Raw genomic sequence first — 16,995 nt, 5'->3', positions numbered from 1 at the left:
AGTGCTAAGAGGAGAAATTGAAAACAAAATTCAATTAGAAAAAAGGATTAAAAATAAACAAACAACAATCAATAAAATGAGAACCAAATCTAATATAAAAATTAAACTAAATGATGAGGGGCGAAATTGAAGAAAACAATCAATCGAATATAATAAAAAACAAATAAAAATCAAAAGAATGAGAATGAAATTAAAAACAAAATACAAATTAAATATACCTTTATAGTTTAGCAAGGGGAAGATAGAGAAAAGAAAGATGAGAAGAAAACAGTTTACCGATGCTCAACCACCACGCCACCATGCACATGCGAGACACCAATGGAAAGAGGATGGCAAGGCATTTCTAACGCCACCCTGGTAGGTGGTGTTTGGAGGAGGAGTGATGTTGCACAAGCTGCTCATTTGTTGGCGTGTACCTTACACACATATGAAGTTGTTGGCGTGTGCCTCACACGCATAAGAAACTCTTTTTTAATAATATTATATTAATCAAAGGACCAAATTATCTTTATCAACTTGTTTATTACAAAAACAAAAACAAAAATGAGAAGATATAAAAGCTCTTAGATGCAAGTTTTATATTTTTTTGCTTGTAATGGTAAAATAATGTTTACATTGTGCCTTTAAAAACATAAAAGATCTTTTATAATATTTTGCTTTTTAGTGCAATATAATCATTATATTGTGCATTTGAAGGGTAAAAACATCGATTTGTCCTCGGTCAATATTATAATTGCTTATGGACTTTTAGAAAAAAAGACTATTCTACCCCTAACACCAAATATATTGATATTTTTTAAAAGGGAAAATGATAATTATACTTTTGTAGTGAATAAAAATTTGTGTCTAGGTGCAAAATGAATTCTCCATGTGTTTTAAGCTTTTTTGTAATGTAATGATGTTTGGTATTTTTTTATTTTTTTTTATTTTTAGCTTTTATATTTGAAAAAATTGTATATTATTTAAATATTTCAGTTTTTATTTTTCATGTCTTTTTTATTATATATCTTAGATATATATAAAATATAATATATCTTATTCAAACATTTCAGCAAATCAATATTAAACATATATTAATAAAATAAATAATAATTGATAAGCTATATTATATTACTAAATAAAAATTCGTTTCCTTCCAAAATTCTATTTTTTTGGGAATAATTTTTGTGACTGTGAATCGGTTTCATTTAGGTTAATAAACAAAATAATTAATTTGTTTACAAATCATTCTCTTCTCATAATGACAATGCATATTTAATTAATAAAAAATAATTTAATTCACCTTTTAAATCAAGTTTAATTATTATCCTTTTATATTTTCCTTAACAATATTGTATCATTTTGTACTAGATTCATGTTCTTTTCACAATTCGTACAACTGTGATTTTGTTCAGATTAAATTAGATAAAAGTAGTTCAAACCATAAAAAATAATAAATTAGGAATAAATATTTTAGTATAAAGGGAGCCACTTCTCATATGAACATCAAACCTCCTGTCCTTTTTTTTTTAATTTTAATTTTTTTCCTTCCAATTACATCATTTTACGCTCTAATTGGATAAAATTAAACTCCAAATTAAAACATAAAGAAAATACATAACTCACCTTAAATTCACAATAATTTTTATTTTAATCTAAAAAATTATTTTTCAGTCTCTGAGTTAGAGGAAAGAAAGAAAAAGTTGTTGGAAATGACGAAAAAGAGAGAAAATAATTGGTTGTCGCGATATTAACAACAAAAATAGTCAAACTTGGTGTCAACGAGTTCTATTCGAGAAGGAGAATTTGATGGTGGTTGCTTTTTTAAGGCCCTGATACACTAGGCCACTTAGACTTGTGTGCTTGACTTGTTTTTTTTTTAAAAAAAAAAACCTTCAACATTGGAGTTTTGATGATTTTTTTTAGTTTTTTTTTTCATTTTCATTCTTTAATATTGAGTTAATTTCGAATTAGTCTTTATTTTTTTTATAATGTAATTAAAATAAAAAAATATTATTGAACCTATTGGAATTCACTATCCAGGTTTTGGATTTGGTTAGTTAACCCAGGTTGACCGAAATCGATTCAACATGTTATCTTCTCCGTGTTTAAAAAAAGAAGATGTGAGCTTCAATTTTTTTAAAAAGTCAAATCCCTTTTAAACAGTCTTCTAAGTTGAATTTAAACCAGTGTGTCTAGTTTTTTTTTTGTCATTTGATTTTGTTTTTATCTTGGGACTCGTCAAGTCGACTAGGTCATGTTAAGGTAACTCCTATATGATTTAATTAAAAATCTGAACTTGACAAAAACTCAAGTCAAGAGTTTCAAGTTTGACTTATTGAACTATATTTAATGATAATATCAAATAGTTTTCCGTAACTTGAATATTTTTATTTTTATGTTCAAAACTTTTTTAGTCTAATCCACAACGTAATGTGAGAAGTAAACTAGTAGAAATACTTAAAAAAGTAATTACTCTCTCTTTTTGTCTTTTTTTATTTTATAAAAAACTAATCTCTCACTTAAAATATGTTGAGCCTAATTAAAACTAATAAATAGATAGGTGGCTCATGCTACACTAGGGGTCAGGTCAAAGTTTTTCTAATATAAAAAATGTTAAGACAATGCTGTGCTTTTAAAAATTCAAGAAAAACATGAGATTCATGTAATTTATTCGACTGACTTTGATAAACTTGGTTAATCTATCCGGTTAATATCTTACACCTGTGACAAAGCTAAATTCTCAATCAACAAAATAATGAGGGGTAAGGTTGAAAAAAAAAACTAGCAAAAAAGATAAAAAATAGAATTGAAAAGAATGAGGATTAAAATTGATATATAAAAAAATAAAATCAAATTATAAGGGATGAAATTAAAATAAAAAAATTCAATCAAGAAAAGTATAATAAAAAAACAAATAACAATCAAAAGAATGAGAACCAAATTTAATATAAAAATCAAATATCAAGGGATGAAATTGAAAAACAAATAAATCAAATTTGATACAATCAAAAGAATAAGGATCAAATGTGATAAAATTAACAAATTAATAAATTAATAAAAAATAATATAATTCTAGTTTAACATAATTTATATCAATGCATATAAATTAATGACTAAAATAAATAATTGTTCCATATAGTTTCATGTCAAGTTATATTTGAGAAATACATCTTTAGTAGCTTTTCTTTCATATAGCTACAATCACTTACACTTTTTTACTCAAAATTGTAAAGTTGGCAAAACATTGCATAATATAATTGTCAAAGAATCATCTCAATTCAATAATTTAAATTTTAGATGATGTTCAATATATGATTTATATTATTCTCTAAAACACCTCCTCAAGTGAAAGTTATTTGACCTTGAAACTTACACAGACTCATCCACACTATCCTGTGTTTAATTTTTATCAAATAATAGAGATGATATTCGAACTCGTGACTGCTTGGTCATCAAGGCTCTGATACCATGTCAAAGAACCATCTCAAATCAATAAGTTAAACTTTTAGGTGAGGTCATTTATATTATTTTCTAACAATGATTAAAAATAAAAAATAATTTTAAAAAATAAGAATTTTTAATAATGCTTATAAACAAGCCGTTTTTTGGTTTATTTTTGCTTTTTATTTATGAAATGGTTTCAAAAAATTATAAATTTCGTTTTCTCTTAACTATATTAATGGTGTTTGTTTTCAAATTTAATTTCTTGGTGTCTTTCCTTTCCAATTACTAGATTCCTTTGGACTTCAAAACTACATGCTGCAAAACTGGGACATTTATTTATTTTTACTTTTTTTTTAAACCTTTTTCATAGAGGAAAGTGCTTAGATTCTTCTTTTTATTATTACTTTGTTTTATTTATTTTTAACTTTTCATTTTTTTTTCAGTGATGCAAACAGCTATACATAATGATCATTAAACTTATAACAAAAATAAATAACCAATACAAAATAACTGAGGATGGAACTTATTATTAATATTTTATTTGAATAGAAAAAAATATTAATAATCAATATTTCTATTTTTATGAAAAAAAATGCACCATAGCCATTTCTTGTACAAATTAATCCCACCAAATAACAAAAGAAAAGGTTCGAGTAAATATGAAAATTAAAAAAATCTGCATAAAGAGTCAATATAGTTATAAATTATTTTAGGGGAAGCTATTATCTTGGCACACTTAGTTTATTTATTGGTTTCTATGAAATTGAATTATTTATTTCTTAAAAAAAATTAAAATTTTAGTACCCCAAATATATATTACCCTAAAAGCTATAAATTATTTTTTAAAAATAATAACAAAAAAGAAAGATTATGAAAACGTTATATACAAATATGCTAACCTATATAACAAAACTAAGTATGGAAATAAAAATAAAAATACAAAAGTATTAATAAAAAAATATTTATAAAGGATATAACAAATAAATAAAAAACTTGAAGACTATATTAGAAAATTAAGAAAACAGAAATATAACTTCAAAACAAATACAGATGTAAGGAATATTAGAACATTAAGAAAAATTATTATTATTATTATTATTCAAGAAACACAAATACAAACTGCTTGGTCAATTTTAAATTCATGTAAAAAGTATATTTTGGTCTATTTATTTTTTTTCTTTTCTTATGGTCCTTTTTATTTTTGAATTTGTAATAAGAAAATAGTTATCGGAGAGGCATATTATAATGATTTTTAAAAAAAAAAGAAAAAAAGATGAGGATTCTTTTTTACACTGTTTATCAATTTATTTATCGATAATTATATATTAGTTGAATTTTTAGGATAATCTGCTCATTAATATAAAATGAGAATATAATATCATGTTATTAATTAAAAAAAAATTTAAAATAGAAAAAAATTACATAAATACAAAATAGGTTTTTCACTAAATAAATACTGTTTTTCTTCAAAATTTTAATCTTTCAAATATTTATTTTAATTGTTATAAAATTAAATAAAATTCAACTTTGAAAATAGTCCATCTATCTATGCTTTTACCTCCATTCCATATTTTATTACACTCACGATACTATTAATTAGCAATACTTTTTCTGGACTCCACTTATGAAATATTTGCACTTTTGCTTTTTTCTATGACTTTAGAGTTTGAATTAGCCTTTATAATCCAGCGCTGATATGGGAACTAGTTTAGGGCTAAAACAAAATGGATAACAGTGAAAGGGTACTGTTTATTGAAAGAATCAAGATCATTTTATACTCGATCAACAAATTGTTTCTGGAAGAACAAACACCTGATCATACATGAAGCTTTTCTCTTTTTCACAAATTAAGCCTATTCATTTTAATTAAACAAGGGAGACCTTTGTTGATTTCTTTGACTCGTGACCTTCTTTATCTGGCATGCCCAAGAGTGGAGTGCTATCCTTGTCTTTCATCTGAAGCAACACAAACAATTCCATTTTAATTTCAGTTCCAAAATGTCTAATGCATAGTCAAGATTTGTAACGCAAACACACACAGAGTACCTACCTGAGAAGCTAGAGAAAGGTCAACTGATTGTTTCTTTTTGTTGTCTTGGACGCAGAAATATGAATATAAGCCCATGCCAATAATAGCAACAAGAATTCCAATGATGTTTCTAATCGTGAAAGGATCATGCAGCAGAGTATACCCAAAGGCAAGAACAAGGCAAGTCTTGAGGTGTCCAAGCACTTGATATGTGACTGGTGAGGTCTTGCCAATAACCATGAACGTGCTGAAGTTCACGGACACTGATATAATGCATGAAAGGATAATGAATGCCTGCATGGAATCAAATTATGCACCGCATGAGATCATAATCCTTGCACCCAAAATGTTTGTGTATATAGATAGTCAGAGCAAGGAAGCATGGAAAAGAGATCGAGAGAGAGGATCTATACCAAGACTATTGAAGAATACTTGTATGCAAACACATTCTTTTTGGTGAGGAAATGATCTACAAAGGGGCCTGAGACAAAGAGAATGGCTGCTTGAAATGGGGCGGACTGGTAAAGCAGCTGTGTGGAAGACACATTCAACCTCTTCTGTATTGTATTTGTCAGCTGATCAAGAATTAAGTTAAGAATGAACTTGTCCCTATAGGAGCTAATGCTGCACCTATAGTAATACGATTATTATTTTTATGTGAATATCGATGAGTACTGAGCTTAAACATTCAAGCTTAAACATGTAATGTATGTAGTCTTTGCCATTATATTTGCAAACAGTCATTAGAACAGTACTATTGGTGCTTTGTTCCCAGTAGTACTGTCATAATCAAGCACCAATTTGAAGCGAAAAACATTGATGGTGCATGCAAGTTAAGAAAGGATACAATTTGCCCAACGCAGGTTGTTACGATGGCTAGGAGAGAGAGAATTGTTCCAACGAAATTGAGCTGGAGATCTGTCACAGAGGCAATGGCAACTCCACCAAGCAACACAAGGAGTGAAAGCTTTATCTTCTGGCTGCAACAAGTAGAAAATATAAATTTGCCTGTTAGAAACTAGGAGAAAAATCATTTAAAAATTATGCAAGCAGTGTGTTTGTGTGTGTGTAGATTGTAGTTGAAACCTGAATTGCTTTTTCAGGAACAGAGTTTCCAATAGGACAGTGAATGGTATGATTGCAAGTTTGGTCATCTGCAATATAAAGAAGAAAAACACCTCCAGGATGAAGATCAAGTAGAGAAGAAAGGCTAGGTAAACCACTTTGGAAGTCTCAAGTAGCAGTAAAATTGAGGTGTACCTGGTAGAAACCAATGGAATTGAATCCCAGGCTCAAGTTGAGAAGTCCGATAGAAACACCATTTAGAATTCCAAAGAGCATCACAGTCTTCATGTCAATGGCCTTGGCATCAAACAAATGGAAACGCTGTGCCGCATGAAGTGTGCAGAATGTTACTATGAGGTGCCAACTAGTGAGAGTTGTAGCTGTGACATTATACAAGAAAGAAAAAAGAGAAAAACAGTCAAAATTGTTATATATATTATAGCAGTAGCAAATCTTCAGATTGAATGCATGCCCTCTCCAAGAAGCTAACAAAGTTACCAAATGGGAACCCAAGATTGCTCATTAAAGCTTTGTTGCAAATGACAATGGAAACAGATGATGCCACTGAAAGAAACAGGGCCCCGATAACACCCAATTGGAAGCTCGACATTTCTCCCATCTTACTGAAATCAGACCTACCAAAAAAAAAAAAAAACAAAAAACAAAAAAAAAAAGGAAAAACGAAAAAAGAGTATGAGAGATGCCATGCCATATTTCTAGCTAGCATGTGCTTAGAGCCAATATATAAATAAATAAATAGATTGTTCTATATGTAATATATAAATAAATGTTCTTACATACTAAAATTAACCAAGTAGGCAAAGTGTACTGTAAACTACTAGAGAATTAGATAACAAGAAAACAAATTTCAAGGTTAAGAATAGCGAGGCTTCATAAAGGAGAATGGAGTGATAAACAATGAGTAAACTATCATATTAATCCTTGTGTTATTTGCCAAACAATTAGCCAATCCCTTTAGTTTAAAAAACTCAATATTGAGTTTTCGTATTTTGTTTCTAAATTAGTTCTTCAATTTGATTTTTCCCCTGAAACATCCTCCATTTCAGTTAAATTTCTAATCTCACTTACCATGAGAAAAATTGAAAGTGCATTTAAGAAATGCAATTTGGGCATGTAAAAAACAATCAATAATCAACTGTGGTAAATATTGTGCTTAACTCAAAGTTTTCGATATCATGACTAGCTCAACAAAAGGGACTGAACTATAAACTCAAAACAATTCTGGTTGGTGACGATGGTGATTGAAGGTAGTTGGACGTTCATTGTCAATGAAGTGTTCAATTCATGTATGACATAAGGATGATGATACATTGAATCTTTTATTTGCAAGCACCAATGAGCGTGAGATTCTTGTACTTGGTTACTTGGATAACAAGGAAACTAAAGCTTATTATATGCCTGAGTAATGATTCCAAGTGTTGATCAAATTAGCACACCAACTTTTGTTCAGAAGGAGAAATTCTTAGGCTATATTGATCATGAGCAAGAAAAACATATATATAAACAAACTACCTTCAATGAAGATATATTTGTTGGAGTTGTAAGGAGCCCTGGAAACTCACAAAGAAAACCAAAATTGTAAGGAGCCCTGGAAACTCACAAAGAAAACCAAAATGTTAATGTAAATTAATTAAAAACTGTTTATATGGATAGCCATGTACACAAACCTTGGAACTCCTTTTTACTCGCGTGGTGCTCTGTGTTTACAGGAATGTAGGGCTCCTACAATTCCATGCAATCACCGGAATCCGGCTGGTAAAATTGAAGCAAGATGTTGGAGATAGACTGAGCTGCTTGAATCGTGTGTGTGAGAGAGAGGGAGTTTGGCAATGGTGGAGCTTGTATGAGAATGCAACTTTAGCTCTCTTATATTTTTAGCAACCAAGGTTGGTGCCTAACTTTGTTATATTTATTATTATTATTATTATTATTATTATTATTTAAGATTGTTTGGTTTTGGGTTTAATTTATTATTTTCCCATATGGTTTGACTTACTTCCAGAAGGAAGTAGGTTGAGGCAAAACTACAGTCAAACAAGGTAAAATCTTCAATTTCTAATGACCAAGACACCGTTTTAAGACAGAAATTACTTGACATGCACTTTACAAAGGGTGTTCTGTTCTGGTCCAACACATTCTTGAGTATAATAATAATAATAATAATAATAATAATGTAACTCGTCTTTTTACCAGAATCTCTAAGCATTTCAGAGGATGGTAAGCAATTCTCACCGCACAAAAGAATGGAAGGTGAGATGAACATATCTTACCTGTTAGCGAGAGGTATCTGCCAATGTAAGCAAAAGATTTGGCACCCTCAACATCAATTAAGTGTTAGGTGAGAGAACTTACTTCAATCTCACTCCAAACAGGACATTTTTTTCCTGCTCTATTCCATCGAAACATCACCATCGCCAACCAGGCAAAACCTTCTCATAATTCACCTGATTCTGACTTGGAATCCACGACCCAGTTGAATTTTGAAGACTCCTTGGCATTTTCACTCTTACCTCGACTTGAAATATCCATCACCGTGAAGGAACACTAAAAAAAAAAAAAGATTAATTTCAGGCCCATAAAATTAGTCAAGATACATGTAAGTTAACCTGAAAAATACATGTTAATAATAAAAAAAAACTACCAGTTTAGCAGCACCTGTTCCAAAGTAACCCTGTCCAATGTCCACTATTTGAGACAAACTTGATAATATCAAAAAAGAAAAGAAAAGGGGTTTAATGGGGTAATATATTAAAGGTTAGATTGAGGTTTTCTCAAATATGTGGAACACTCATACATTGTTTTTGCTTCGAATGATTGACATCACAGTATAGCCACTCGAGCCATTTCGAAATTATCAAACAATCTGTTATTTTCTATAGATGCTAGAGACTTTATTACCTACTAATCTCGAGTTCCAAATTCACGTATGATTTTGCATTACTTTGCTTCTACAGTTATGTCAGGGCTCAAACCTACAAGGCCGTCCTCAGTTATCGACCATTCTGATGTTGTAGCGGCCACTGCTTCGGATCCTGCTCCTTCTGGTCAAATATTCTGGCTGTGTCATGGGAAAATATTCCCGTGATGCATTAATGCTTCTATGATGATCTCAGTAAAAATCTTGCTTATCGACAAATATCTCCTCTGTTATGAAGACGTGAAACTTATCTAGAAAATGATGTTTTTTTATTTATTTATTTGCATTATACAGGGGCCGGAAACATCTCCTCTAGTTTAAATACTAAAATTAGAAGAAACTGTTAAAAAATCCTTATATCAGTTTAAAATAGAAATTTGTAGATGAGATTGGCCACTCCCCATCAAATTTCACTGCCAAGTTCAAAGTCTAAAAAGAAAGAATTATGCTGTCGAAAAGATTAAAAAATAATACCAATTCAACAAGCATGCCATCTGACGACAAATTGCAAAATTTCAAACATGCTCAGCTCTTGTTTTTCAACGCAAGAAACGGTATTTATCACAGCTTCAAAAAGCTGGTGGAGTATTTTATAAAACTTATATATATATAAAAAAAGAGAGCCCATTAAATCAGCCGATTCGTATTTCAAGTCAAATCATCACTGACCCAAAATTCACGGAATGTTAAACATATTTAATGCATTCCTGAAACCATTGCGGTTTTTTTTTTTGTTTTTTTTTTCTCTCCCTCCTCTTACCATATTCCATTTAGAACATGCTTGCCTTGCCTACCTAAGTCACAGGCTGTAGGAAAAAGGGACCCCACTACCGAACATGTCATCAAGACAATTTGCTAAACTCTAAACCTATCAAAGAATGGATGATGAACAAGCCGTCTGAAGACAACTTTCTATCAATTTAACTGAAATGTGAAGTCCGAATTCATCTCATGTCCCGATGGACAACTACAACAAATATGGACAGGATACTCAAAACGCGAAACAGAAACTAAGCATGCCACTTTATGCAAAAGATCTTCTGCGGGTTGAATCTCATACACATTTCAGGGCCAAGTGAGATGCAAGGAAGGGGCAGAAAGAGTTGGGGCAAAAAAATCACCCCTTCTTAGTCTGAGAGATGTATGCCTGTTCAGCATCTGCAAGACGACTCCGGAATAAAGACCACTCGTTTCTGCATCTTGCTCTCACCTGAAGAGGGGTGGAAAAGGAAATCTTAGAAAAAGAATAAACAGAGAGAGAGAGAGAGAGAGAGAGAGAGAGAGAGAGAGAGAGAGAGAGTCACTTCAGATCTTCTCCAATCTTGTATAAAAGGAAAACAACGATTGGTCTAACATGTGTGTGCATAATTCAAATTCAAAAGTGGATATGGATTTCACACTCATTTTGCTAAAGACACGCACCCCTTCCCATGGAGCTTTCCCCTTCTCTGACTTCCCCTGGACATTTTACAGAAAATTCCAGGGTGGTTAGACTACAAAAGAGAGACAGACTTGACAAGGAGAAGATAAAAATAAATAAATATAAATGCTTATATTAGCATCTTAGGAGGCATAGCACCAGGCACCAGCATTCATGCAGTTGGTGGTTTTGATTGCAGAGTACCAAATGAATTCACTTCAAAATAAGTTTCATCACTATAAAACACGACTCACCTGGCTTCCAAGAGAAGGAATCACTTGATGAATAATCCACTGTGAATCAACCACTCCAATTTTTTCATGTGCAGGCTATTGTGTGAAGCAAAAAGAATTAATGTCATCTCAAAACGAAGGTTAAATAGCTGATCTAAAATATAAGACTTTTGTTTTTAGATAAAGGAGCCGGCAAACTAGCTTGGATCTTGTGTGGTGAATATAAAGATCCCAACAAACTAGCTTGGATCTTGTTTTTAGATAAAAGGAGCCAACAATTGGTGTTATTTAGCAAAATTACAAAATCCCAACTTCTGGGTTTATGAACGGCCCAGTTTTCTCACACAAGACTGATAAAAAGACACTTGGAGAAAGTTTATTACCATTGTTCAGCATAATGAGAACCCGCATTAGTGTTAACATGTGCAAGCGAGGGGGGAAGAGAGTCATTTATCATTTTTTGGCATTCAAATTTTTTGATTGTCTCTTACATGGGTTTGTGGAAAAAACTATGTCCGATACCCTTGACTTAAGTTGTGACATTGGCATCCACATACTTGATGTCTTGCATGCATGTGAGTGAATATAAAAGAGAAACGAAATACACCCTGATGTCTTGCATGTGTCTCTGTGAATAAAAAAGAACCAAAAAAAATAATATTCGACATGAATTGTTGCATTTATAAAACCAACACATGTTTTGAAGAAGTTAAATATGTTGGGTTTCAAGTGATATTGTGTACTCGAAAAGAGGTAGAAGGTCAAAACACCAAGTAAGCCTTCAACAAAAGTTTGATCCAAGTCTATGCCATACCACACAAACATCATCAGCATGGTAGTTGACATCTTCTACACATGAAGGTTCACAAGAAAGTAGTTGAAACATAATTTTCCATTAATTGAAAAAAATAAATGAGAATTGATGAAAAACACTGACCTCTACACATCTTCTGAGAGCAAAATCCAATCCCCATCCATGCACCAAATCATTCTAAAAGCATACAGTTAAAACCATTACTTTAAAAGTAGCTGAAAAATAAAACACACGAAGAAGATGATTTAAACACAGACTGGTGGCAATGCTATATGCATGCTAACCATTACTTTAAAAGCAGCTGAAAAATAAAGCACACCGACGAAGATGATTTAGACACAGACTGGTGGCAATGCTACGTGCATGCTCTCCTTATCTCGTTCTATCTTCCACTACCTCCAATTGAGAATAGAGAGTTTTTTCCTTAAAAGATATAGACATCTTGGACCGTTTTCAAACTTCCAACATTACAATTATGCATGCTGATCCCATAGGCATGTAATTATGCAAACAATTACAGATAACCTAGTATCACAATCTTTGAACATAGAATACCTGAATCATATGCCACACACAACGCCAAGCCTCACGAGAGAATACAGGTGCCATGATTTCCACAAAGCTGAAAGAACATAGCATATTTAAATATCACACACATGCACATAGGAAGTGAGTGTGTGTGTGTGTCAGAGAGACAGAGAGAGAGAGTGAGAGAGAGTACGCAGCACATGGAGGCAAATGTGGGTCACTACACCAGCCTGGTTTCTCCTCTGTATCCCTGTTCATCAAAGTAGACAGCAACTCTTTATGAAAAAAGTTAAAAGAAAAAATTCAAGTCATATAAGACCACCCAGATCCAATAAAACACAGACACACAGAGCAAGCCTACTTGTGAACCTCTCTGTCTCCTCTCCTCTTCGTCATCTGCCATGTAAGTCCATTATTAGGCTCAAGACCTGGTTGAGAGATCTCCAGACCATGTTTCTTGATCAACTGTATATACCTAAAATTTGCATAGATGAATTAAAAGAAACATGTAGCTGTTGAAGAGAAAAAAAGCTGAGGGAAAACTTACTTCTCTCCATTAAAATGTTCTACTCCAAGATCTTCATCCCATATAAAAATATATTCATAAGCTCCAACAATATCAGGATGCAAAAACCTTTTTGCATACCACCTGTAAAACATAGGCAGGCATGAATGGCAGAGCAGACTACAGAATTATCAGCTAAATGATAAGTATCAACATCCTCACAGTACAATGGGTAACTAACTCTACTCAAGGGTGCATTAATGAATATGGTATGTAGCCTGTGTTTACAAGTTCTTAATAACAGATATTGCAACACTGTGCAGCAGAGCATAAACTTTACCATTTTGTTTGTCTCATTATGCTAACATGGATTGCACTTTTTGACCACTCAAACTGGTCCCACTCGCTTGTCCGGCCATCATAGTGGAAAAGCAAAATTTGGAAATCATCAGAAAACTATCATAGATTTAAGAAGAAAAAAAAAACAAGGCTCAGTATCCATGGAAACAAGAACAATTTAAAAAACGAAGACTTGTGCAATGATCTTTCTGTATACCTTTTTAACTGCTGCGTTAATGTTGTTCCTCTGATCATAACCGACTGTAAATGTTAATAAATACTTTGGCTTCTTCAACATATCCTGCAAATTTCACTTGCTATAAGAATCTATTTCTGTGCTAATGATATCATTAACAGGAAATTACACTTCAGTTTATATTTGACAGTATGATTCAGAGCTTATATATTGCATTTTAGATCTGCAATTTTGAAAATTGTATCACGTGGTTTGTAAAATCTGGCAGATTTATGATATTGATCTAATGTTATGATTTTAAGGATCTTCTATTGATCTCAAATAAAGAGAAAGTTTGACAACCTTGAGAGCCATTATGACCAAATGGTTCGTATTGAAGAAATTCCATCTAAAAGCTTAATCTGTTAATTGGAGGCCTAACAATATCAATATCCAACAACTAGATTTGCGCCAGAACTTGAATAAATCCAATTTGTCCATGCATGGAGATCATTCATGGCTCATCCATTTTGAAAAAAACACATGGCCTATGGAGTGTAGATGCCAGTTTCTTTCATTTTATTTTAATGTGTTACAGACAGATGGCCGCCACCTATTCTATTACAGCTTACATTAGCCAAATGCAACGATATTAGATAGAAATGAATCAACAATTCAAAGATAATCCACTTGCTACCGCAATCAATTACAATGAAAACTATAGAATGTTATCTTTTTTATTCACAATTTCTAAATATACCTCACTAGGTTCACCCCATAATCTTCGCAAGTAAAAGTCAGATTCGGCCACAACAATTCCTGGAGGCAATAACTCCGCACCACGAGGATTTGTTGGAACATAAATCTGAGAGCAAGTAAACAAGGCACAAGCATATCATTGAATGAACATGAAATGAACAAAACGAATGAGCAGTTAAGCAAGGTACATACTTACATTAGTGACATTGAGCAGTTAAGCAACATAGGTACATACTTACATTAGTGACATTGCTGCCTGATCCAAGAGTTTCAAGTGATTTGCTTCTTCTAAATTCATTCTGATTCACAATGGATATATCGAGAGATAATGTAAAGCTTGAATGTATGTGAATCTGAAATAGAGAAAACTAACTAAACCAAATGGAAACTCCAGGATTCTCCCGGAATAAACTAGTGATCAACAAACCTTTGTAAATGTCACTGCTGGAAATGATATACCAACAAAAAATCCAAAAGCAACTCCGACAATTGTCACGATAATGAGCCTGGCACTATCATTTGTTTTCCTATAAACTCCACTGCAGGAGAAACTGGAGATTAATCAACCTAGATTAGCAAACTAATTATAAAGATACTACCTACTTGAACATCATAGTAATCCAAACCTGCGATGTATAGTCCCCATCTCGGCACGTCTTTCGATAGTCAAATCTAGAAACAAAAAATAAAAAACAAAAAAAATTCAAATTCCGAGAAAAAAATTAAAAATAATAATCACATTGACATCCTGCAGCACATTTTGTGAATCAAAGTAATACATTTCTTCAATTTGAAGAAGGTAGATGAAAAAAAGATGATCGATAACGCAAGGCAGCCTAACTGACACGGCACATATGAATGATTCTTCAAGCTTCAAGCTAGCCAACCAGGAATTTCAAATTTAATGAAGAGAAATTCAAAATCAGAATTCGAACTAACAAATCATTCAAAACAATTCGCAATATCACGAAATCTTGAAGGTTTTAGGGTTCGAAACTTACGCGATTTGATTTTATTGATGAAATGGCGAATTTACAGAGAGAGATTTGGGGAGAGTAGGTAGCCTGGCCTCGTCTCCTCCTCGTTGGGACTTTTTTAAGTTTTTTCAAAAACTCGTAAGAAGACAAGTTAATTCTATTCTTTTCTTTTCTTTTTTTTACAAATCTCGAATATATGTTCAAATTATATATCAATTTTATTATTACATTATTTTAATTATTATTTTTTTGTGAGAATCATTAAATAAAAAAAATAATCTCTTTAAATTTTATATATTTATATTATTTAGATAGAAATAAAGATAAAAAAAATAAAAATGAATGAAAGTCGAGACTTTGATTAATTTGTTTTTTTTGAAAATTTAAAGATAAGTTAAAATAAAAAATATTTATAATAAACTTAAAGAAAATTTTATGATGTTGGAAATAGTGGATATTTACCATATATGAGAGAGATAAACATAACAAGAAAAGAAAAGAAAAGATTTTAAAATATTTTTTTAATAAAAAAGATAATTTTATGATAGCAAGATGTTACTACAAGATAAATAATCTACATCATTTCTGCTTCTAGTATGATAAAAAAAAATTATATGAAAAAACCTTATCTCAAGAATTATGATTTTACACAGGATAATTTCATAATATCATGTTCATTCGCAACAAAATATTTTATTTGCGATGGTAAAAAAATTGCTTTTTTGAAGATAGATATTATTTTATTAATCAAGTCACAAGTATCTAATATATTCATACCTAATAATTTTTCACAAAGTGATGCGAAATTTAACGCAAACTATTTGTCCATAGAGCTATTTATTCCATCATGGACATTTTTGTAACACTTTAAACAAAGGTAAAAATATTCAAATTTTAAAGAACTTACAATCAACCTCATTTAGATATTAATCTATTTGATTCAAAAGGAAAGAACTTATATCGGTATCTCAATTTCAATTTAAATATGAGTTTGATTCACATTTCATATTCTAATAAAATATTTACTATCTAAAATAAAAAAAATAAAGTTTTTGTCTAAAGAAATGCGTTGAAAAGGGCATGTATATACATAACATTTCAACTAGATAATGCTTTCTCGGTTCTCTTTAAATGAAATCTTTTCCAAACATACATATAATGGTTCCTTACTTCAATATGGTACAAATATCTTAATTTGATATTCTTAGATACCTTTTCAGACCACTTATTACTGATACTAATTAGTAGTCAAAAACTTATATATATATATATTTCATGATATTATGCATGGAGCATATATATCATGGTGACTTCTTTAGAAAAAATTATGGAAGTCATAATGAAATGTGATAAGTGAGATTTTAAGTAAGTGTTTACATAATTTTTTTCTGTCCGAAGAAATGATTAATTGAAATAATGAACTATAATTGATATTGACATGTTTGAGATTGCTACATGTTCAAGATTTCCTTTCTTTAATCCTTTTCCTTCTTGTTGTAAGATATCTTGTCCATAACCATTTTCTCTTTGTTTCCCGAGCCTATAACGAGTTACAGACAGAGTTCGAAAATGTCAAATCTTTGATGATTCTATCCATGATTGAGAAGTAATTTGATTGGTATTACCCGTGATTTTTTCTTATATGCGTTGCAAAGTATCACAAAATTTGAAAGGAATCAAAATTCTAAATTTGATGTGGGATAATCTAGTATTTCTTCATTCATCCCTATCCAATTAAGAATGATCTTTTTTATTTGGATCCGTTATCGATCCAGGATTCCATATCG

The 16,995-nt window shown here is 31.2% G+C and overlaps 2 protein-coding genes across 9 annotated transcripts; both read right to left on the bottom strand.

The window, feature by feature from the left end:
• Positions 1-5,155: 5,155 nt before the first annotated feature.
• LOC7472127 (UDP-xylose transporter 1) lies at positions 5,156-8,400 on the bottom strand. 4 transcript variants are annotated; one of them, XM_024608839.2, is made up of 9 exons: positions 8,209-8,400; positions 8,054-8,129; positions 7,019-7,155; positions 6,716-6,900; positions 6,542-6,609; positions 6,303-6,435; positions 5,869-6,030; positions 5,477-5,749; positions 5,156-5,382 (listed from the first exon to the last, which is right to left on the bottom strand). In XM_024608839.2, exons 3-9 carry the CDS (start codon positions 7,137-7,139, stop codon positions 5,293-5,295), a joined length of 1,032 nt encoding a protein of 343 aa, XP_024464607.2. In that variant the 5' UTR covers positions 7,140-7,155; positions 8,054-8,129; positions 8,209-8,400; the 3' UTR covers positions 5,156-5,292. The 4 variants fall into 4 exon arrangements, with proteins under 4 accessions (XP_024464607.2, XP_024464606.2, XP_024464605.2 ...); XM_024608838.2 differs by having other exon boundaries at positions 8,054-8,091; XM_024608837.2 differs by lacking the exons at positions 8,054-8,129; positions 8,209-8,400 and adding an exon at positions 7,610-7,704.
• Positions 8,401-10,357: 1,957 nt separating this feature from the next.
• Positions 10,358-15,376, bottom strand: LOC7491145 (uncharacterized). Of its 5 annotated transcripts, none has more exons than XM_052455986.1 (16): positions 15,233-15,336; positions 15,011-15,109; positions 14,858-14,903; positions 14,659-14,782; positions 14,471-14,530; positions 14,233-14,337; positions 13,515-13,598; positions 13,299-13,414; positions 13,001-13,102; positions 12,815-12,928; positions 12,647-12,703; positions 12,481-12,547; positions 12,049-12,102; positions 11,133-11,207; positions 10,881-10,916; positions 10,358-10,668 (listed from the first exon to the last, which is right to left on the bottom strand). In XM_052455986.1, the coding sequence occupies exons 3-16, from the start codon at positions 14,875-14,877 to the stop codon at positions 10,576-10,578; spliced, it is 1,107 nt and encodes a 368-aa protein (XP_052311946.1). In that variant the 5' UTR covers positions 14,878-14,903; positions 15,011-15,109; positions 15,233-15,336; the 3' UTR covers positions 10,358-10,575. The 5 variants fall into 5 exon arrangements, with proteins under 5 accessions (XP_052311946.1, XP_052311947.1, XP_024464604.2 ...); XM_052455987.1 differs by having other exon boundaries at positions 14,659-14,770; positions 15,233-15,335; XM_024608836.2 differs by lacking the exon at positions 15,011-15,109 and having other exon boundaries at positions 10,881-10,951; positions 15,233-15,376.
• Between the last annotated feature and the right edge of the window lie 1,619 nt (positions 15,377-16,995).

The sequence above is a fragment of the Populus trichocarpa genome, chromosome 9, assembly GCF_000002775.5.
Source record: "Populus trichocarpa isolate Nisqually-1 chromosome 9, P.trichocarpa_v4.1, whole genome shotgun sequence".
In the NCBI taxonomy this organism is placed as follows: domain Eukaryota; kingdom Viridiplantae; phylum Streptophyta; class Magnoliopsida; order Malpighiales; family Salicaceae; genus Populus; species Populus trichocarpa.
Note: the sequence above shows the minus strand (reverse complement) of the source record. Positions and strands in the feature narration are given on the sequence as shown.

Coding starts and splice junctions, on each gene's coding strand:
- LOC7491145 (XM_024608832.2), bottom strand. CDS start 14,877: ATGGGGACTATACATCGCAG. Junction 12,704..12,814: donor GGAGACAGAGAGGTTCACAA/GTAGGCTTGCTC, acceptor TTTGATGAACAG/GGATACAGAGGAGAAACCAG. Junction 11,208..12,048: donor CTCTCAGAAGATGTGTAGAG/GTCAGTGTTTTT, acceptor TTCACACAATAG/CCTGCACATGAAAAAATTGG.
- LOC7472127 (XM_024608837.2), bottom strand. CDS start 7,632: ATGCACTTTCAATTTTTCTCATG. Junction 6,610..6,715: donor ATTCCATTGGTTTCTACCAG/GTACACCTCAAT, acceptor TTTATATTGCAG/ATGACCAAACTTGCAATCAT. Junction 6,031..6,302: donor CAACCTGCGTTGGGCAAATT/GTATCCTTTCTT, acceptor ATTCTTGATCAG/CTGACAAATACAATACAGAA.